The 21,806-nt window shown below is 37.5% G+C and overlaps 3 protein-coding genes across 3 annotated transcripts; 1 reads left to right on the forward strand and 2 right to left on the reverse strand.

The window, feature by feature from the left end:
- Positions 1–1,015: 1,015 nt before the first annotated feature.
- Positions 1,016–8,943, reverse strand: LOC149302856 (cysteine-rich with EGF-like domain protein 2-A). The gene is made up of 10 exons (XM_089482071.1): positions 8,800–8,943; positions 7,842–7,924; positions 7,225–7,335; positions 6,610–6,701; positions 6,107–6,283; positions 5,624–5,719; positions 5,066–5,149; positions 3,298–3,393; positions 2,797–2,937; positions 1,016–1,092 (listed from the first exon to the last, which is right to left on the reverse strand). Exons 1-10 carry the CDS (start codon positions 8,941–8,943, stop codon positions 1,016–1,018), a joined length of 1,101 nt encoding a protein of 366 aa, XP_089338197.1.
- A 1,148-nt stretch (positions 8,944–10,091) lies between these two features.
- Positions 10,092–15,059, forward strand: LOC149302857 (dol-P-Man:Man(7)GlcNAc(2)-PP-Dol alpha-1,6-mannosyltransferase-like). Its single transcript, XM_089482072.1, has 9 exons — positions 10,092–10,253; positions 10,348–10,480; positions 10,795–10,968; positions 11,234–11,428; positions 12,314–12,417; positions 13,203–13,426; positions 13,935–14,104; positions 14,187–14,262; positions 14,828–15,059. The coding sequence occupies exons 1-9, from the start codon at positions 10,092–10,094 to the stop codon at positions 15,057–15,059; spliced, it is 1,470 nt and encodes a 489-aa protein (XP_089338198.1).
- Positions 15,060–18,173: 3,114 nt separating this feature from the next.
- LOC149302858 (zinc finger BED domain-containing protein 4-like) lies at positions 18,174–21,656 on the reverse strand. The gene has a single exon (XM_089482074.1). It carries the CDS (start codon positions 21,654–21,656, stop codon positions 18,174–18,176), a length of 3,483 nt encoding a protein of 1,160 aa, XP_089338200.1.
- Positions 21,657–21,806: the final 150 nt, after the last annotated feature.

The following is a 21,806-nucleotide window of genomic DNA, read 5'->3' on the forward strand; positions in this document are numbered from 1 at the left end:
CTGAGGCAAAATTTGCTTAATCTGTACACTAACATTCTGGTATAGAGTTTAGTGTCTGTGTTTAGTAGTGATATAGGCTTTAAATTGCTATGATAATGGAGGGGGTTAATTGTCTGAGACTGCTCCTGTCTGGTAATGACTTTGTATATTATAATATAAATATATTATTAAATCTGAAATCAACATAGTTCCCAAGGCTTCCTACTAATTTCTATAGTATAAAATGTATTTATGTGTATGCATATGTGAATCAGTGTGAATGTGATATATATATATATATTATTAAATATGCCTGTGTGTAAAATCTCATCTACTCCAAACTGCTTTGCCTGTGCCACCCTTGCGCCCAACAGGCTTTGCCTGTGCCATCCTTGCGCCCAACAGGCTTTGCCTGTGCCATCCTTGCGCCCAACAGGCTTTGCCTGAGCCATCCTTGCGCCCAACAGGCTTTGCCTGAGCCACCCTTGCGCCCAACAGGCTTTGCCTGAGCCATCTTTGCCACCAAAAAACATGAGTAGAAGAGAAAATTCTAGTGGTGTGGAGGGAAGGTTGTCTGTGGAGGGGGCCCAGACCGTTTGTTCTGTAGAGGGCCCTAAAACTTCTGATGGCGGCCCTGCCACTCCATGAACAAAGTTAAAGTCACCGTAAACTATAACCCGCCCCTGTTTTATTTTAGCTAATTTCTCCCAAAAAATCTCTCGGTGGGTAAAGAAATGTACACTTACCACAAAATATGAAATGGTACAAATTTACCAGAATGATCTACGTTTATTAGAAAGTATTGTATCAAAATATGATACATTTTGTTTTGTTTTTACATTGTACAGAAATGGGCAGCTCTTAGGGCAAATCCAAGTCTCTCACAATCTGAATACCACACAAACAGGTATTTGTTAACACTTGCTGGCAAAATTGTTATTCACAATAACAAACACATGGTGGCCACAGTACATTGATTCAAGGGACAAGGACTTAGATGTTAATAACTTAACAACATTTTATGTACCCATGAACATTAAAGGTCCTCATGGACATTGGCCGAGTCTTTATCTTCGCCTGAAGTTGCTGCTTCATTTTCGTCCTCTGCATCCCCTAGAAAGTTAAATATATATATGTCAGTCCTTGGATGCTCCCCAAAAAAGATAAAATACCGATTTGATTTATAGTGGAATACCCTGGGCTGTCTAGTTTTCAAAAATATATGACTTGATGGGGTAAATTGCATTGGCTGGCTTCAAATATACCCGAAATGGCACATGGGGGGAAGAATTACCAGATTCGGAAAAAATGGCTTTGAAATAGCAAAACGCTACCTGTACTTATTGCCCCATAATGTGTAGAAAAAAGCAAAAAAACATAAAAACATTGGGTATTTCTAAACTCAGGACAAATAGTAGAATCTATTTAGCAGGTTTTTTCATTACCTTTTATAGAGGAGTAAAAGATTTTTCAACTAAAGTCATTTTTTCTAAATTTTTCACCATATTTTATACTTTTTTTAATAGTAAATAATATTATACAATCAAAACAATGTCATCTAAAGAAAGCCCTTCTTGTCCTGAAAAAAACAATATCTAATGTGTGTGGGTTCAGTAAACGGGAAAGAAGAAAATTTCAGCTAAACACGAGCAGCGCAGAAATGTTAAAACGGCCATTGTCACGAAGGGTACAAAAAGTAAAATCAGCCTTTGTCACGAAGGGGTTAAATTTGATGAGAATTTATTCCTTGGGATAGGTGAACAGATATCTATGTTCAGCAAATGCAAGGGTTTTTACTTATTTTTTAGGACTAAAACTAATACCATTTTTATTTTAGTTATTTATAACTAAAATACTGTTACTGGGAAGCAGTATGAGGCACTAAAGGATTTTTTCTTGACTCTTTGTTATACTATATTTTGTACTGTCCTTTCCAAAGAACAATAAAAATGTGACTAATCATTCTCTAGGCATCCTAACAGCCCTCAGGGATTTCTCCTACAGCAGGCATGTACCCCTTTTTGAAGAGGAATAAACTGCTTTTTCTTCTCACTTTGATCACTGTGCCTACTGATCAAACAGTGATCATGAAGCAGGGCTCTGCAGCCTTGCTTACCTGATCACACACATCAGAAGAGTCATCATGTTTTTCAAAATGTCAGAATGGGCAAGTAACCAAACTGCCAGCTATGTAGGAAATATTTTTTTTAGACTACACATGAGACTTCCATACATGATAAATGCGCTGTGTTTACTGCTAAATGCGAGCCACTGTGTGGCAGAGAAGAGAACCTACTGATTGGTCTTTGGCGGATCGGCAGCTTCTCAGAGTAAATTAAAATTACTTTAAATCATATCAGCCTTCTTTCCACTTACCACATCCTCTCTAGATTAAAAGCTTTACTGGGGGAAAAACAATCCACACCATCTACCATTTAATGTTTACTAATAATAATTTTTGTTTCAGGAATCAGTTAAGCAAACCAGTAAAAATGTTTCTTAAGTTACTTCTCAGATCCACTTTAGGACTGTAGTCAGCTTGTCGGAGATGCTGGGGTACCAAAATCGCCAACTGCGAGGGATTTAGTAGCTCTGTATTGTGTATAGACATGTGAGGTGGGAAGGACTATTTTTGTGTATTAACTAAAGAACAGATGACATAAGTTTCTTACATATATTGAAATACTGGACCGTAAAAAGTAGAAGAGCACAGAAAAGAAGATATCTTTTGCCTCCACCTACCGATTTCTAAGTCTGCCAGCTGTTTTTAATAGTAGGGCAACAACACACCAAGCTGAAGGGTCTCTAAAGCCTTACCCTTTTTCACAACTTCCACACATTCCCCATGCTTGTCTTCAAAACCATCAGCACAACTACACGTGTAGCTTCCTGGAGTGTTCGTACAGTTTTCATTGTCACGCAAGCAGACTTTCTCCTCTCCATCACACTCATTTATATCTATAGCAAAATAAAAAAAATTTACCCGCAAGCACTGTGCACATAATACATGGGAAAAAAAAACCCAGAAATGAACAGCAGTGTTCAAATGATAAAAAAAAGTATGTATTTGCTTTCTATTCATACTACTCAAAAGAGTGCAGCATCACAGAACGCTATGACTGGCTGTTCGCAAGCTTTATAAAAGGCAAAAAAGTACATTAGCAAAGAAGATGAGGATATTTAAACATGAAATCCTGTGTTGGGTAATAAAAGACTAGAACATGTTTACACATAAGCAACACAATCTTTAATTGTGTTTAATTTAGGTTTGTTTGCATCATAAATGGATGACTGTACACAGAATTTTATAGCGCTCACCTGTACATTTGCTGTCCTGTAACACATATCCTGATGTGCAGTTTTTGCAGTTTTCAGGGCCTTCCCCAGTGCAACCTATACAGCTTCTATCACATGCTGAAGAAAATTAAAAGGCAACCGATTACCAAGGAACAAGCTGCAGTAATGTATTTGCCACAAGCATATAGAAATCTGGTGTGCAAAAAACCTCATGATCAAAGTAAAAGTTACTCTTGCATTCAAACAAACTTTGTGACACCCTACACCACCAGAGCAGCACAAGCTTACATTAAGCCTTTCGCTATCAATCACACATGCGATGTGTCGTCAGCAAAGTGGACCCTAAGGGCCAACCTTGTGTCTGGTGGTGGCACTGAATGATCCCCTACAGGTCCTGGAAAAGGCATTTCTATAGTATAGTGGAGGCTGCTGATCAGCCCCTGAGCGGACTAGCAGCCATCTTTCCTGTAGAATCTTTGTATGTATAACACCATGTGCGAGACTTCCATTAAAGGGGCAAAACCACGTTTACTGTTAACCGCAAGGCTTCCCCTGAGGAAGAAGAGAACGCAGAGGTGCAACAAGATCAGGTGGGGATCCGGGGAAGCCTATATTTAGTTACAGTTATAAGATTTTACACATTTATGTCTGCCTAAATTGGGTTATATTTTCTTAACATTCCCCACCACCTTAGCAAATTTATCCGATAGTGGTTGGTTGTACGCAAATGTCGATGGCACATGCAGCCCACGTGCATTTATTAAGAAGGCTTTTAAGACAAATATTTAATTTCCATTACTGTCACTACTGGGTTTGATACTTTTATGATTATATCATATGATGGGATGCACACTTTGCTCTAAACTAAGTGTCACAAAACTACAAAAACTAACCCCCATCCTCTGGCTCTATAAAGGCTGGGTGAAAAATTGTTGTTTCCAAAAATAACCTATTTTAGCTAAAGTGATTTAAAAAAAAGGAAAAACATTTTTAAGAGAGTCCAATTATCTACCTACAAGCCTACAAGGCAAAAAAAGCCCAAAATAGAAAGTTTACAAGTCCTTCTAAATTCCTATTAACCATAACTCAGTGATATTTTACATTTGTGCATGGGTGGGCAGATGTCCCCAGGCCTGTTCAAAAATGTTCAAACTGGCCTTTTGAAAACAATTTTGGACCAGCACAGGGAGGCAGGAACACAGTGGTACCTACGGTAAAAATTGATAATTACATTGGTAAGTCAGAAAGCTGCCGGTGATGAGAGGGAGTGAGTGAGTAAGTGAGCATGAATGTGTATGTGTTTGTGTGTTATAACGGATGAGTATGTGTAGCTGGTGTAAGAGGGAGTGTGTAAGTGTGTGGGCATGAATGTGTATGTGGTGTGAGAGGAAGTGTGTGTTAGCATGAGTGCATACCTGTTTGTGAGGAAGTATGAGTAAGTGTATGTATCTGTATGTGTGTTAGCGTAAGTGTGTACATATGTGTGCAAGAGCGTATGTTGGAGGGGCAAGGGGCCACTTGACTTTACTCCCTCCCCCTCCAACAAAAGGTGCCAGCCCTCCCCTGCTTTTGTGCATCTTTGCCAAAGCATCTTGTTTTTGTAAGTGGGCAATACAATATTTGAAACAGAAGTCATAAACAGTGTGCAGTGTGTATATCACAATAAAGAATGAGTTATACGGTGCAACTGGAGACAGTTTGATGTTTTTTAGGTGAAAGGATAAAGTCTTCACACAGAATGCTAGAAGTATCTGCACAGCCAGCACAGATTAATAATAGATCCGCTCACCTTTACACGAATATGAGCCTTCTGTATTTAAACAATATTTGTCCTCTTTGCAGGGAGATTCTTCTGCTCCACACTCATCAACATCTACATAGAAAACAAGAAAACAAAAGAAAGCCAAAACACCATCTAACTGCATCACCTCCCAGAAAGATAGAATCTGACCACATGTAACAACCATTTCGTCAATCTAGCCCATTTATCCTGAGCTTAATCAGCCCTTGGTCTTGTGTTAGATACACATTTATGCCTATCCCACGCGTGTTTAAATTTCTTCACTTCCATTTTTCTTTAAAACCCTCTCTGTAAAGTAAAACTTTCTTATATTACATGTAAGTTCTACTTGAATTACCTTATGACTAAGTCAGCTTGCTGACGCAATAGTACATTTCATTTGTTGCTATGGAAACAGAGAAGTATAATTGTATATGCTTAAGCAACTTTACTTTGTTTAAACTTAAATAATAGTAGTAATACTAATACTATATAGATTAGTTTAAGAGGGGTGATTAGTTTGTTTTAAAATAGCAATAATTTAGATGTTTCTTACCAAATCCTTACCTACACAGCTTTCATCTTGTTTGGTCCATCCATCTTTACAGTCTTTGCAATCCTTATTAGATGGCCCGTGGCATGTTTTACAAGCAGCATGACATGCTACAAAAATGCCAAACAAAGTAGTTTTAGCTGTGTATTTAGGGTCATGCTTTAATCTACGCTAAAAATGATATAATATCGGAGGCTTACAGAACATTGAACATGCCAATAGTCTTAGATAATGCTCAAGAACAGCAGCATGTGAACTGCAATATTCTTTGGCTTAGGCAAATAAGTAGGGCGGTAAAATGATACACCCAAAAGTGTTCTGCCAAGAGAAAAAGTAGCTTCTCTCCTATACCATATGGACTGCACGCTAATCCAAACTATGAAGGTGGAAAAGTTGGGGACAATATATAGTTTTTGAAAGCAAATTGATCAGTTTGGGTTTAATGGCTGGGACACGGCAATGAAACTATATATAAACATTAGGATTTTGGAAATTACCATTGCAAACTGAATGAGTATCATTTCGTTCAGAATTGAAGTATCCATCTGCACATTCTAGACAAAACGGTCCTGTGTACTCCACATTACAGCGACAAGATCCGTCACCACTTCTCGTACCATCACCACTGCAAAAGCCATTCCCGTGGCATGGCCGTTCAGAACCGCCCAGACAAGCTTTAGGAAACAGAAGGGATGAAACACGTGAAGGGCATGTATGTGCTACAAGTTAATCTACATTATAGGGAGGTAGTAAAATAAAGTCTTCGGTTGAAATTTTGTTTCTTGAGGCTGTTAAATACATTTCCGTATACACTAAATAATACATAATTGTATGGTAGAAGCAACTTGTTTTCCATGTCTGTCCTATTATCTGCTCTCTGCCATCTCTAGTAACCTAGTGTTTTTTTTCTTCTTTTTTTCAAGGGGGTATTACTAGCCAGACTTTTAGGTAGCAATGCTACCCATGAGTACTGTAACTTGCAAATAAATAAACTGTTTACCTAAACAGTCAGGTCCATATGTTCCGGAGGGGCAGCAAACTTCAATAGTGTCAATGCAAAACCATTTTAGTAAATCTGGATACTTCTTCCTCCTGTCAAAACACCAACATATGATTTATCTTTATCTGATATTTTATTCTAATGCAGATTATCATTTAATTTATACTTATGAAGTTGGAACTATGGTTATTATTATATTATTAGGAAACACATCAGAATGTATGACACAAAAACTGTAAAGAAAAATAAAAAAATAATATACATATGGTTATGTACTACTAAATGAATGTAGATTTTTTTAGACAATGGGGCTACCATGTGTTCCTTCTTGAAGATTACACCATCTCCAGAAATAGAGAGGTTTATATACCAAGGCTCTATAGTTTTTCCCACAGGTAGCTTTAATGCAGAGTATAACATACAAGGTATGCCCTGGAAAATGGAACTCTTAGGAATAATTTTGGGTTGATATCGGTCCCCTTCACTGGTTGAGTTAGCACCACACACAACGCGGACTACACAGAATCCTGATAACCCTTTTCTTTTCTAATGAGAGACAAAAACATTTTTTTTGCAGATCACAAATCTAACCCAAAATAAACCCACAGAACTTACATTTTGAACCACCATTTTTCAACCTGTTCTTCATGCTCCTCTAACATCTGGTTACATTCAAAGTCACTGCTGTCGCACAGATTTTCTATAATCTCTACAAGGCGAATTTCACTATTAGTGGAAAACAAACAAGTAATCATTAATTAAGGCAAATGACATATTATTAATTGCTAACTCTAATGATTAAAATGATTACATTAGTGATTTTTATGTATAAGTGCTATAGAAGCTGAAATCCTATAACAAAAATCAATCCATAGTCACAGCACTCCTACTTCAACCTTCTCCCCTCATGTTGTCTAATAATCTGTACCACTTTAGTTGACTGACTAAAATTCAGGTTAGGAGCATCGCTAACTCCTACAGCTGATCAACTTTCCGGTGCATAAAACATTCAAAAATCTAGCACCAACTGATGATCATCTTTGCTTCTTTGCGAGAGATGGAATGACTTCATAGGGTTTCATAGGTAGTCTAAAACGGTTTCCAAATATGACAAAATATTGTAACAAAGCACACTGACAGTTTTTATTCCATGTTAAAATTATTATTTTGTTTTATTTTTTATTTAAGAGTTGCTGTGGTGTTGACCAACAAATATTTGTGAATTAAGATACCTGGATTCATATTTTGATAAAGTCTTCTCTTCCCAGGCAGTATTTCCTCCTCCAAAATTATTTTTTGCTGTATCTTTTAAACCCTGTAGGGAAACAGAGAACATTAAAATCATTATATTAATTTAATATGGACACACCAAGTTGTCCCAGAGGTAACCTTTTCCATTAAGTTTCATTAAATGCAAAAGACTGTATACTAGTTTTAGAAACTTTGTAAAAGCGGAGGTACCTACATTTCTTTTTTTTCAAAGCAGAATTCATGTAGATAATTTTGGGCACCAATATGTGTAAAGGTTTACATGGGAAAACCCCTTCTTTGCTGTTCCTATTCTGTCTACAGAGGCTGGAGAGAAAGTACCAGTGTAGAAAAAAAAAATATATATATATATATACACACATACATATACATATATACTCTGCCACGCTTTACAGGCCCCGGTCAGCGAAAAAACGCTAAATTCTCTGAGTTTTGTTTATATTTTGAAAAGCATTGAAGCGAAAAAAAAAAAACATTGCAACAAAGTTAGACCATTGTTTCCAGCAGGTGAACTGCTAGCTGTCATTATTTAGATGCATCTTAAACAATTAAGCCTGACATGTATGCGAGTGATGTACATACAAGTACAAAAGTGTTTGTGCAGTACAATAACACTTGCCAAAGGGAGCAGATGCCAGAGATATCATGACATAATGTGATACATGGCATGAGTAGCCATCTGCCACAATATTGAAACTAACTGTCCATTCCTACAGGGAGACACTCAATACACTGCAAAGGGACATTGTTAGTAATAATAAATAATACACAGAGTAAGGAATAACATTATGAGATGATCTCTTTAATAAACACAACAGCAATCAATATGTAGCTTGACCAAGACATATGTTTTCATTTCCTAAAATATATTTCCACTTGGTTTTCAGTCCCCTCCCACGTGCTTAAATAGAAGATGCTCACCTTGTGGAACCTGTCCACCAACTTCCTACACGTTCCACACGAGTCCTTGTTTGCAGCTGCAACAGCTGGAGGGGGGCAATCCACGAGCAGAAGCAGCAGCCAGGCGGCCAAGTGCAAGAGCACGATCCAAGATCTCATTACCATACTGGGAGATAACGACCGTACAGATACCAGCTGTCACTTACTAACGAGCGGTAAACAGGCCCTTCCGAAGCTGAATCCCGCGAAAGCTGCCTTCAGGTGCCGAGCCGACACTATCGCCCATGCCTTTGATTCATTTCTATCATTGTCATCGAACGCAACTTGAGAAACCACTTGTTTCCGTATCAGCCCCCTGTTCTCGGGAGCACATCCTATAGGCCGTGTGTGACAATCAGTCAGGATGTGGACCAATAGGAGATCGCCACGCGCGGACCAATCCGCTCCACACGCGTACTGAATAGGACCGGTGTGTGTGTGTGGTTCATTCGCAGGAAGGGACCAAAGTGATGGAGACGTGAACGAGCGCTGATGTATCCAATCCCGCTGTAGCTAAACAGTGAACACTAAACCACACACGGTTAAGTATCCGTAATGTTCTACGGATAGATGTCTGAGTAACGTATATGTTATCAGGAGCGTACAAACCCAGTAGGGCTTTAACTCAAGTCACCAAGCTGAACATTACCTTATATCTGGACCGTGTGACCTCTTATAATGCTCTTATAATCAATGTTTGCTGATGATTGGAAGAATCTACCAGTTGCCATGGTGATAGCGCCACTTTTAAAAATGTGTCGCAGCCTCCCTTTTTTATGCACAACATTTGTTACCCTTAACGCACAGGACCTCATTATCATTAACGATAGCCCTCAAAATAATCCTTGATAATATTCAGGAAAATACAGCATGCATATGGTATACGTGATGACTGGCTTCAGCAACGCATGGGTGCTGCATTATGGTGATTTTGGAATGGGGGGAAAAAACAGGGGAAATGATGTACATTCTTTGTTTTGTAACTCTATTCCTTTTCTAGTCAGTGGTTAAAGGTCACTAATAACAAGTACTGCAGCTATAACAGGCCATTACGTACATGTCACCTAAACAAGCACTGACATGTTGCTGTTCGATTGCAATATTAACTTCACACTATGTGTAATAATACAATTATCAAATATCAATTATTCTAAAACCAATTATTTACACGTGAATTTCTGTTATGATTCGTGTCTCATATGTCTTCCGCAAGGCAGGGAAACCGATGGAATTCCTGATGACGCTCCTCTGGGGGCGTGGCCTCGCTGTCCAACATGGCTGCCAGTAAGGGCGGCCGGAGACACGGTCTGCTGCTTGTGCTTCTGATCGCGGTGGCTTGTCTACATTTAATTGCGTGCCCGTTTACTAAGGTGGAAGAAAGTTTCAATTTGCAAGCTATTCACGATCTTGCCTACTACAGGCTCGATGTAGACAAGGTAACTGCCGTTCCCAGCGATATATGTTTAAGACTCAGAGAAGCTGGTGGAATGTCGATCTTATGCATATGTGTCTTTATGCTTCTCATCACAGTACGATCATCATGAGTTCCCCGGGGTAGTGCCCAGGACCTTCCTCGGCCCACTGTTTATTGCACTGCTGTCTTCTCCCGCAGTGTGCATGTTGTCTCTGCTGGAAGTGTCAAAGTTTTATTGCCAATTGATCGGTAAGTGATCGCATAGCTCTGCATGCAAGCTTTTCGAGTACGCATTGATATCCTAGATGAACAGATTCAGGATAGCTTTGTACCTTTCCAATGCATGTTTAAATTCCCTCACTGTGTTAACCTCTACCGCTGCTTCTGGGATACTGGTCCACTTATCTACCACCCTGTTACCATCTCTGTTAATATGCATATTATAAGTATCTCCTCTGATGGGCACAATTGGGGGCCAACTTATTTGTGTTAGAACAGAAACATCTGCATGTGTGAAAGTTTTCTTATTTTTTTTTTTATTTTTTTTAATTTGCTCTAAACAGTGAGAGGCTTCTTGGGTCTGACCGTTCTTTTTGCGCTATGGAAACTACAGAAAGAAGTCCGGAAGCAGTTTGGATCTACTACAGCTACTCTTTTCTGCTTGATAACAGCCTCTCAATTCCATTTCATGTTCTACTGCACACGGACTCTTCCAAATGTATTCGCACTTCCTATTGGTAAGTAAGAATAGAACGTATTCTATATATATTTAAAAAAAAAATAAAAAAAAAATATATATATATATATATATATATATATATATATATATATATATATATATATATATATATGAATATTTTGGTATGTGATACTCATGTTGATTTGAAAGCCATTATCAATCCTTCTATTGAACACTTTAAACTGTGATAAGATTAAGTCTGATGGCTGTTGCAGGCTGAAAACTGTGTTGCTGAATATATTGCCTAACTTTTATTTTTTTAGTTCTTTTGGCAATAACGTCATGGATAAAGTATAAGACAGGTCCATTTATTTGGCTTTCTGCACTAGCCATCCTTGTGTTCAGATCTGAACTATCTCTATTGATGGGACTTATGCTGCTACTAACGCTCGCAAGGAAAAGGATTTCAGTTCTAAAAGTCATCTTGCATGCAATTCCGGCTGGAATTGTTTGGTTGGGTGAGTTTCACTTCTGGGTTTTTTTTATGTTTACATGTATTCAAAACAAGTTTGATAACACACTTCTTAGTTGGATATTGTTGGACCTTTGTAAAAATGGAATCTGTGATGCTTCATTCTTCTGGTTTACCTGAGTTACGCATTGCGTGTGTCTACAAGTAACAGTTTCTAGAAAATGAACCTTGCGGTGGCTTTGCCATGTTTCAATGAAAGATCCCATTCAGTCAAGCACCAGGCTACTGTGTTTCAAAAAGCATCTCATACCACAACATTTAATTTTAAATGAACACAACGGTCTATCCATATCGGATGCTGAGAAGCTGGTTAGGCTAATGTGGAAGTGTCCATAAAGGGAGAGTTGGCTGGAGAGTTTTGTTTTTTTTTAAATTCTCTCTCATTTCACTAGTTGTTATGAAGGTTCAAAACTGACATGTTTCTCAATCGTGAAGGAACGAGCTGGCTCTGTATAATACATTCACTTATTTTTTACTATGCATTATACAAGGTCCACCAAGCTCTTCCTGCAGTAGAAGCTACTGGGTTTGGACCTTCATTTATTTAAGTGAAGTCAAGGAATCAAAACCATATATTTCCTATTAGTGAATAGACCCAAAATGTGTTGTTATATTAAAATTTCCATATTTTTAAGGACTCCCCAATGCTTCCCTCTAGAGGTTTTCCCCCAATAATCTGCAATATGTTCTGATTTAATTACCTTACATAATTTTATGTCTTCTACAAGTACCGAGATGTTGCCCTATTCCAGATCATAAATAAATACATTAAGCAGAATGGGACCAATAAGAGACAATTGTGTTCTTGCCTAAGTTATTAAAATGGTTTTTATTTTGTAAAATCAATAATATTTATTGATTTGTTTTCCAGGGTTAACTGTTGCAGTAGATTCCTTTTTTTGGAAACGCCTGCTTTGGCCAGAAGGAGAGGTACTCTGGTACAACACTGTGTTGAATAAAAGCTCAAACTGGGGTGTATCCTTACATGTTACAGTCTATGCCGAGCTACGTCTTCCATGGAACAGAATTTAACGCTACAATTTAATCTTAATAATTTTTAATACACAATGCGTTTCAACTGTACGTTAAACATATCAACTATTTAAATCTTTTTTTTTCTAGGCTAGTAAGGCTAGGATATGCTTCTTTTTGATGGATTACTGTGTTTTTATACACAACTATGTTACTGGGCTTGCCCCTTGGGTTAATTTGACTTGCCCTCTCCTGTAAGTGCATTAATAGAGTTGTGAGTGACTGTATGTAATCTGCCACACTGGGTCACAAAAAACCTTGATGAACACTTCAGTGAGGCCATTGTGCAAGAGGCAGGGGCAGATGGTAAAAGGCATGCAGGTAGGTGATCTGTATGGATAGGGAATGAACCACACTGATAGCATGTTTGTGCACATATTTAATCAAATAGGAGATATGTGGACATAGAATAACTGCATATATATCGCTCTTTCCTCCTCCGCAAATTTCTATGAAATGTTTTCTTTAGTGTAGCGTGGGACCTTTTTCGTAGATGAATATTGCATGTATAAGAGCACACGAGACTTCTTTAAACAACCAATGTTTCAGTGTTGAGGCTCCAACAGATAGGAGATGGCTACTGATGGGTCAATAACTGGAATAACATAAGTGGGGGTCTGTGCATGGAAAAGGGGTAAAAAAAATAAAAAAAATCCCTGGGTGTATTTTGGTTCTTGGTAATACAGCCGTATTCTCCTTAACCATTTCTTATATATATATTAAAAAAGACATCGCCTTTTTTCTGGTATTTTTATTCGGCTTTGCCACGCTCACTGGGGTTTAGCGTTTTTCTTTTACCCTTTGGACTCGTTGACAGAAGGACTCATCTGCTCATCGCACCAGCTGTAGGCTTTATATTCTTATATTCTTTTCTACCTCACAAAGAGCTACGCTTTATCATTTATACATTTCCTGTCTTTAACATAGTGGCTGCTAAAGGATGTTCTTATATGTAAGTACTGAAAATGTTACCTATTGATTGCAATATTGGTCAACTTTTTTTTTTTTACTTTTTAAATACGTTTACTTAATTTTATTATTGAGAGATGCTTGTGCCACAAAAAAGTGAAAGTAATGTCATTTAAACATCACACAAAAACATTTGGAACATGGCTTATTTTTTTGTAAAGAACTATAATAAGTATATACTATGAGCCATACTTGCATGAGTTTAAAGTTGAGTTTGAAGGAGACTTACTCAAGTTAATTAAGCACTTTGGAGGAGTAACCCAACACTTGGTTTTACAAGGAGCAAGGGACCCTGCATAATGCATAGTTGGGTTATCACCGATTTAACTATGCATTATACAGGACCACCCAAGCTGCTACTGCCAAAGTTCGGTAGGGTTGCACCCATCATAAAAGCATGGAAACCTGAAATGTCAAAGTCCCCTTTATTTACAAAATATTTAATCTACTTTCACAATCTATCTGTAAATTGGTTCTTGCTCTGTTTTCAGACTAAGTAACTACAGGAAGTCACTGCTATTTAAATTTGGGGCTTTCATTACAATAGTACATCTTCTTGGAAATGCCATCTACTCTGGAGCATCACTATACGTGTCCCATTTCAACTACCCTGGAGGCGTAGCCATGCGGTCCTTACATAGCATGGTGGATGCATCAACAGGTGGATTTTTTTTTTATCTTTCTAAATTGTAACACTATATAATATCTTGTAACACTTCAAATATGTTTTCATTATTATTCAGATGTGTCTGTACACATAGATGTGGCTGCAGCTCAAACAGGAGTCTCAAGATTTTTACAAATCCACCCCCATTGGAGGTATGACTGAATAGTTGTCTATCAAAATTGTATATGTAGACTTTTAAATGCTAGACTTGCACACTAATCAATCATTGCTTTTGATTAATTCAAAGAACTTGCAGACACTTGTGCAATTAAATGGAACTATCTTCTGGATAAAGGCAAATTAATTGGTGTCTTAAAATGTCTCAGATGTGTAATTATTGGATCTCTTTGGCTCAGATGAAAACAGAGTATGAATGGCAGTACCTGTTCTAGGAGCCCTTCTTAAATTGTAATGAACCTTCCATCAGGGGAACTCTGAATAGCCACAATTAATAGAATATAAAAAAAGTGGTTATATTTAAAAAGTACAACTCACATGGGTGAACCCTAGAAAGCAATGCGTAATACATGGTTGCATAGGTAAGAAAATTTCATGTCAGCTCTTTCACGGAAAATTATTAAAGCCTTAATAACGCAACAGGCTGGCTTAAATAAATCTATAGTTATGTGGAACATGAGCTGTCACTGTGTTTACAATGTACTATTCAGATCTTTGTACTTTATTACACAAACTGATTGTATCTCTCTCTCTTTAAAGGTATGATAAAAGGGAAGACCTCACACCAGGAGATAATACAATGCTTTCCTACACCCACCTTATCATGGAGTATGACACTCTGTCTATGTCTCAGTTTAAGGATACACACAAAATACTAAGGAACATACAGGCCGTTGGCGGAATCAGATTTAACATCGCTTCTTATCCTCCTGCGTCTATGAACTTACTAACAAAACTTGTAATTTTAGAGAAAGTTCCGGACAGGTTATAAATTGTACGCAAGACCTCAGGTTTTCGTTATTTCGACTTTAAATGGTGCTTCTATGTAATATCTGTAAAATGCATCTGGAATACTGGCTTTTCATATTACTGAATACATAAACATGTTAAACAATGTTTGTAACGGGTTCACCAAGAGAGCTGTAGTAACTCCCAGAGATCACCCACATGTATCCTCCTGTTGTCCTCGGAATCACTTCCAGCACCAGTCAGCATGCGCACCTTGGAACCCTGCTATGTGTACCAAATAAGTAGACACAACTACCTTGAATTGAGTACAGCAGGAATGAACAGTTTATTGTTGTAAGACATAGACTGATATAGCCACAGAACATTAACATAAATTAACATTGATAAACAGGTAGACAACCCAACATTTAATCCCCCTTTAGCTACTGAATATCCCCCTGATAGCATCCTGTTAATGGGATTAGTTTACACAATGGAGTTCCTGCCTGTTTGGGAGCCAGGCTGGAGCCATCTCTGATTACCTTGGGCCCCTGTATGACAGGTCATTCTGTCACACCGTTCAATAACTTAATTAGGATATTTTGCCGACGGTTGCTGTACTTCAACAAAAAAAAAAGCGATGTGAATTTATAAAGGTGGCGTTTCACCACGACCCCTATACAAACAATATATTTATAGCTTTACATGGGATGATCTATATTGCAGTTGCAACTCCCTGACAAAGTTTATTTTCCTGGGTTGGCTCTGCATCATGAATACTTCAGTAGCTGACAAAGATAATTTGCACCCCAAAGACCATTTTAACTATATGTTTATTCAACCATGATTCCTTTGTCTTAGGGATAGCTATGTGGTATACCTAAGTAATAATTGTGAATAGAACTAAAGTTAAAACTATATTGCTCAGGAATACGACAGCACAGGTACTTATTGGTGGGTAGAATGTTTATTTCTAATGGGAAGGGATTTTTAATGGCTTATACAGTTTTTTTTTTTTAATTGTACAAGTTAAGGTTTGAAAAAGAGGGAAGAAAAATATATGCATACTACACCCAAAAAGGAAAAAATGATATTTACACATATGGCTGAAATTGGGGAAAAAAAAAAGGAGCTAGTCTTTTTGGCGAAGGGGTTCAGGTGGGTGCAATATTGCATTTTCTCGAATTGATGGCAAGAATTGGTTGCATCAGTCCTGAGTATTTTTCAGTATATACTGGGAACCACTTTTACAGAGCAATGCCTAAACAGAACCAGGCTTCATAAAATGGATCATTACATAAACATAAAGGGGTAAAGAAAATGATATAGATTTACGTTTGCAATTGTGTACTCCTGTGTATCTAAGTAAATACACTTGATATACAAAATAGTGTTTATTAATATGACAGTAGTAATGTTTTATTCTATACACTGACTGTACTATGTAGAAATATGTATTTTCAATCAGGAACCCCAAAACAGACTGTACAAACAAAGTTTGACAGGCTAAAATGAAATGCCCCACAACCTCCTGAAAAGATGCAGTACAGTATATTGTCCGGTATCAGTACCCTTCATGAATGGGGGGTTGGAATCCATAAATCAAGCAGCGTCCCCCTTTGAGTTTCTTCTCCATCACTTCCCTTGGCTAATTAAATATTAGCTTCATAACTACTACTGTCATATTGTAATATCGAAGTTGTTTCTTGCTAATAGTAACTTCAGCCTATCAAATTAGTGTTTCTGTACAAAAATAGAACACATGTATGGCCATGTCATGAGAGTACTAAACATTTTAAATAGGCTAATGGTAAGTAAACCAAATAAAATTGCAGGGATATTGTAAATAAAATTGTTTAATTTCAGAAACATTTGATGACCATTTATAAATACAGATACAGAGATGAAAAATTAGGTCAGATTGCAGTACATTTAACAAAAAATTGACAAAGTACAGCATATAATTTACAATATAAAATGAAATAGAAAACTGAGCATTTGAACTGCAACATTTTTGAAATGTCAGCATGTATGTTTTCTTTTGATATAAGGAACTCATGTATATATAAAAAAAAAAAAAATCTAAGCAACTAGTTTATAGTTTTACACTTGTGTATGAAATAAAACAGCCTCTGGAAATAAGTTAATATTAAAATCAAATAAAAATCACCCTAAACTTTTAGAGATGAATCACATTTCTGGAAAATTCACACTGCACTTATATATAAAATTAAAAAAAGCCTAGGTTTAAAATATGCAGGTGAATTTATTTTCTAAAAATTTGAATTTGCAATGCTCGCTGGAACAGCTACATTTGTAATCTAACTTAGAACATTAAAAGAAAATAAAGCCTCTAAGATTAAATATAACATTACAATTACCCAATACAATAAAGTAAAACATTAAAAACAGTTATCACAAGTCTCGTTTACACACAATATATATACTGTGTGTCTGCAGTGTTACACTTTGTGCTGATCACCTACCTGGAATCTGTTGTAACAGACTGACAAATGTACTCTAGAGACTACTGACAAACTGTAAACATTACCTCTCTTCATATACAAGAGACTAAAAGAGGTAAGGCAATATAGTCTTTAGTACCCAATTGCAGTGTAGCGGACCAAAACATTCTTACAAGGATTTTTTGGCCATTTACAAAGCAATTAGCTTCTGGGTGCTATACTACAATTACCACCTTGGATGAAACATGACCTGAACCTTATTACGCAGCTTTATTAAAAACACAGACTAACAAAAAAAAAAAAAAGCAATGTTTGACTAAAATACAGTACCTTTCATTTTTGTACGTAATTCAAGAGAAACTAGAGAATAAAATTGATTACATCTTCTTTGTATTCTAACAAAAGGAATCACTTTTTACATATGTATTTACAAATAAGAAGACTGACGTTTGTAATTCAAATTATGACACTAAAAGGTAAACAGGAAAAAGTATATATACACAGAATCTGGCCGCCTGAAGAAATGAGTAAGGCACATGTAGACCATATTTAAAGCGAGACATTAGAATGCAGTAGAAAATTACAGTTACTGATCAGATGTCCTACATGGCCCCTTGTGGAGCAGTTTAAGGAAAAAAAAAACCCCAAACAAAACAATTGATTTAGTGATTTTTTTACCTGGCAACTTTGTTTCAATACTGAAAGTAAATTAAGGGGAGATTTACTTTTAAAAAGATTAGCTGCTCAAAATGTTCCATCATTAGCCTAGTTTGGTTAAAATTGCTATTTTCATTTGAGGTGTTAAAAAGTCGCTCAGAAGGAACAATGCTAGGGGGACACCCGAGGAATCTGACAGCCAGCTTTGATAAAGCTGGCCAAGATGATTTCTTCAAGTTCCAGTATGTTAGGGGATCACAGTTATGTTCAAGCACTTCCTCCTCCAAATAAGCAAACACAATATCTTCAGGTAATTTTTCCTTTAAGTTCTTTGTTTTTTTTAAATTGTCCATAAGCGACCATATATTCTCCTCACCCTTGGTTTTAGTTGGTGAAATTTTGCTACACCCATTAAGGACGGGTGCATCATCTGAGGTAGAGCTTAATAGTTCCAGTTCCCTGATTAATCCTTGTTTGTATTCCTCGGCCTCCTCCTCTGCAAATAAGGAAGCCTTGTACCGGGGATCCAAGAGAGTTGCAAAAATGTACCTTGGGTCATGAAGTGTTGAAGACAGTCTACAAACCATGGCTTCCTTGAGTGATTTCAGCATGGTGTCTATTCCCATTGTTTCTTCAAACAGCATTTCTATCTTTCTGTTAAGTATGTGTATCATTGGAATCACCTGACTTAAAGTGGCCATGTGCATGCTCATTTCCCTACTGGCTGCCTCAAAAGGTTTTAGAGCATGGCACACAGACTGCATCACCTCCCACTGGTCACAGCTAATTACTTCTCTAAAGTTACACTCTATTGACATCTCATCAATGGCCCTTTTCTGTTCAATAAGACGTTCTAACATATGAAATGAAGTACTCCATTTTGACGGGACATCTTGAATCAGCTGGTGTGGAGGCAGCCCATATTCCTTTTGTAGCTCAGCTAACTTCTCCTTAGCTTTTGTTGACCGGTGCACACGTTCACAGATTTTCCTGGCAATACTCAGCAGATTTTGAACCATTCTTTGACTCTTAATAGCCTCGTTTACAATTAGATCTATAGTGTGTCCAAAGCACTGAACACTTGAATGTTCGCTTTCATTTAATGTTTTGCCTATACTGTGATTATCTGTTACAGTGATGCCCATTGTGAGGCCTATTGAGGTTATCCAGGATTCCCATAAATATTCTAGATGTTTCTGAACACTGACACCATTATAATCACAATCGATCTGAGACACATGTAAAAGTGCTGAACAGTGGTAATCGTCGCTGTGTGGTCTGAATGAAGAGTCAAATGTTACCCAATGAGCAGTAAGTGTTAAATATTCCCGTGTCTGGCTGCTCATCCAGATCCCGGCTGTAAAATGGATAACGCCACCTTCAGCTTCTTTTAAGTGCGAGACAATTATGTGTTTCACATTTTCATACATATCTGGAATTGCTGTTGTAGAAAAGTAAGAAGCAGGTGGCAATACGTACTGAGGTTGGAGGTATTCAAGCAGTCTGTTAAAGCCAACATTATTCACAAACGAGTATGGCTGAAGATCTAGTGCTATCATTTCAGCTACAAGACTTGTGATTTTTTTGGCAACTGGGTGAGAGTCACAAAATTTGTCATTGGTTTCATCAAAAGAGGAAGAGGCTGTTGACTCTGAATTTATTGGCATTTGCCCACCTGCAGGTGCTAAAGTTTCTGGAACATTGTTTTGCAGCACATTGTTGTGGAAGCGCTGTAAGTGTCTTAGGAGGCAGCTGGTACCCAAATTTGTTGGTTTTTTCCCTCTGCTTATTGTGCGTCCACAGTGCATACATATAACCTTTGTAGAATCTGCAGAACATATTGAGAAGTGATTCCACAGTTTTGAGGTTTTCTTGCTGTTTGAGGGGACTACCACTTGATTATCATTGCTAACTACTGTTGATGATGCTGTAATTTTTGAAGATGAGCATTCTGCAGAGGCTAAGGTAGCATACGGAGAATTGGCCAAACCAACATCAATAAAGCTTTTTTGATTCAACAGTATTTCTGGGTGCCGTCGATAAAGATGTCTCATTAAACAACTGGTTCCTAAATCCCCCTTTTTACCTCTGCTTATCATACAATTACAATATCTGCAAATTGCCTTTAAGTTATCAGTAGGAGACAATGAAAAATGGTGCCAAACCTCAGACTTCAAACGTTTCATAACTTTTTTGTTTTGTTGAAAAATTATGGGTGGCTCACATTCAAAGGAACTCCTACACTTATTTAGCTTTTCGGGTGAAGATTGGTCAGCAATATCCTCAGAGGAATGCAAAACTGTTGCTCCATCACTAATCGATAGATCACCATTAGGAACAGTGCACTGTGTATCCTCAGAAACTCTATCTGGAGATGGAGGTACAGAAGTAGATTCATTCACCATTTTCCCAGGAGAGACAGTAACTGAATTGGTCTCGCCACCTTCTGCAGGTAGAAGAGATGGTAACAGTGTTGGTGGCACAGAATAAGGAGGTGGCAAGGTTGTCCCTCCACCATTCTCTTGCAAAACAATTGAACGATGTGCTCTCCACATATGCCTTATTAAGCAACTTGTCCCAAGGTCCTTCCCATTTTTTCCTCTGCTGAATTCGTTCATACAGTGAATACACACTGCTTTTGAATTATCCAGTGGAGATAAATAAAAATGCTTCCACACTGCAGACCGCCTTCTGGAACCAGATGCATTTCTTTGAATTGGATTATGTTTTTCCATTATATTTTCCACAGTTTCATCACTCTGGTTGTTTGGTAAAGATACAGGAGAAGTTACAGCAACATCCTCTTTGCTATTTTTTTCAGAGACCGAAAAGTCTGAAGACATCTCATCTGATGATATCACTGACATTGGCTCTTCTGCTATCTTCTCAGTAAGAGATATTTTTGAAGAACGCTTCCTAGTTTTTGTAGGTGTTACATTGGTTTCCCCAACATCTGGAGTCTGCGGAGTTAGAAGTAATGTCGGGGGAGAGTAAGATATACTTGGCATATTTCCATTTTCTGAGACAAGAACCCTGGGGTGTGCCCTTCTTACATGTCTCATCAGACAACTAGTACTGAGGTCTTTTTCATTTTTTCCCCTGCTAAACTCTTTCATACAGTACATGCATATTGCTTTGGTACTGTCCCTAGGAGAAATAAAAAAATGATTCCAAGCTGGAGATTTTTTCCGATTACTAATGTTTTTATTGGTGAGAATGCTTTGAGTAACAGCCTCCATTGCTGCATCATAGAGTGTAGTAGTGTACTGTGAAAACAGAACACCATAGTCATCCTCATTTTCAGTGGATGAAAAGGTATTTGAGGTATCAGCACAGTGTTGTTCTTTATCTTCTTGTTCATCGCTGCTTTCAGTATGCTTTGTTTCATCAGCTTCCACCTTAAATGGAGTATCATCTGTATTACAATTTAATTCATCCTCCTGTTCATCTTTGACATTGCTTGCTTTTTCTACAGAAAGGTCACTTTCAGCTTTCAAAATGGGTTTCTTTTTATCCATGATTTACTTTAGAACTGAAGATTTCTTGTACACGTTCTAATAGATAATAGAAAGAATTTTGAGTGCTGCAATATTTAGTCTTTGTGAAAAAATATGCATATCGCAGTAGACTGGTCCATATGTAAAAAAGTGTTCTTTGCAAAGTGACGA

This window comes from Sceloporus occidentalis, unplaced genomic scaffold (genome assembly GCF_023333645.1).
Source record: "Sceloporus occidentalis isolate IW3139 unplaced genomic scaffold, rSceOcc1.0.p SCAF_17, whole genome shotgun sequence".
Classification (NCBI taxonomy): Eukaryota; Metazoa; Chordata; class Lepidosauria; order Squamata; family Phrynosomatidae; genus Sceloporus; species Sceloporus occidentalis.

Bases quoted from the DNA above. Each gene is read 5' to 3' on its own strand.
- LOC149302857 (XM_089482072.1), top strand. From the start codon at position 10,092: ATGGCTGCCAGTAAGGGCGGCCGGAGACACGGTCTGCTGCTTGTGCTT. The intron at 11,429-12,313 runs GTGAGTTTCACT...TTTGTTTTCCAG, and splicing joins GGCTGGAATTGTTTGGTTGG to GGTTAACTGTTGCAGTAGAT. The intron at 14,263-14,827 runs GTATGACTGAAT...CTCTCTTTAAAG, and splicing joins CAAATCCACCCCCATTGGAG to GTATGATAAAAGGGAAGACC.
- LOC149302856 (XM_089482071.1), bottom strand. From the start codon at position 8,943: ATGGTAATGAGATCTTGGATCGTGCTCTTGCACTTGGCCGCCTGGCTG. The intron at 7,925-8,799 runs GTGAGCATCTTC...GTTTCCCTACAG, and splicing joins TGGTGGACAGGTTCCACAAG to GGTTTAAAAGATACAGCAAA. The intron at 3,394-5,065 runs GTGAGCGGATCT...AATTTTCTTCAG, and splicing joins AGGCTCATATTCGTGTAAAG to CATGTGATAGAAGCTGTATA.
- LOC149302858 (XM_089482074.1), bottom strand. From the start codon at position 21,656: ATGGATAAAAAGAAACCCATTTTGAAAGCTGAAAGTGACCTTTCTGTA.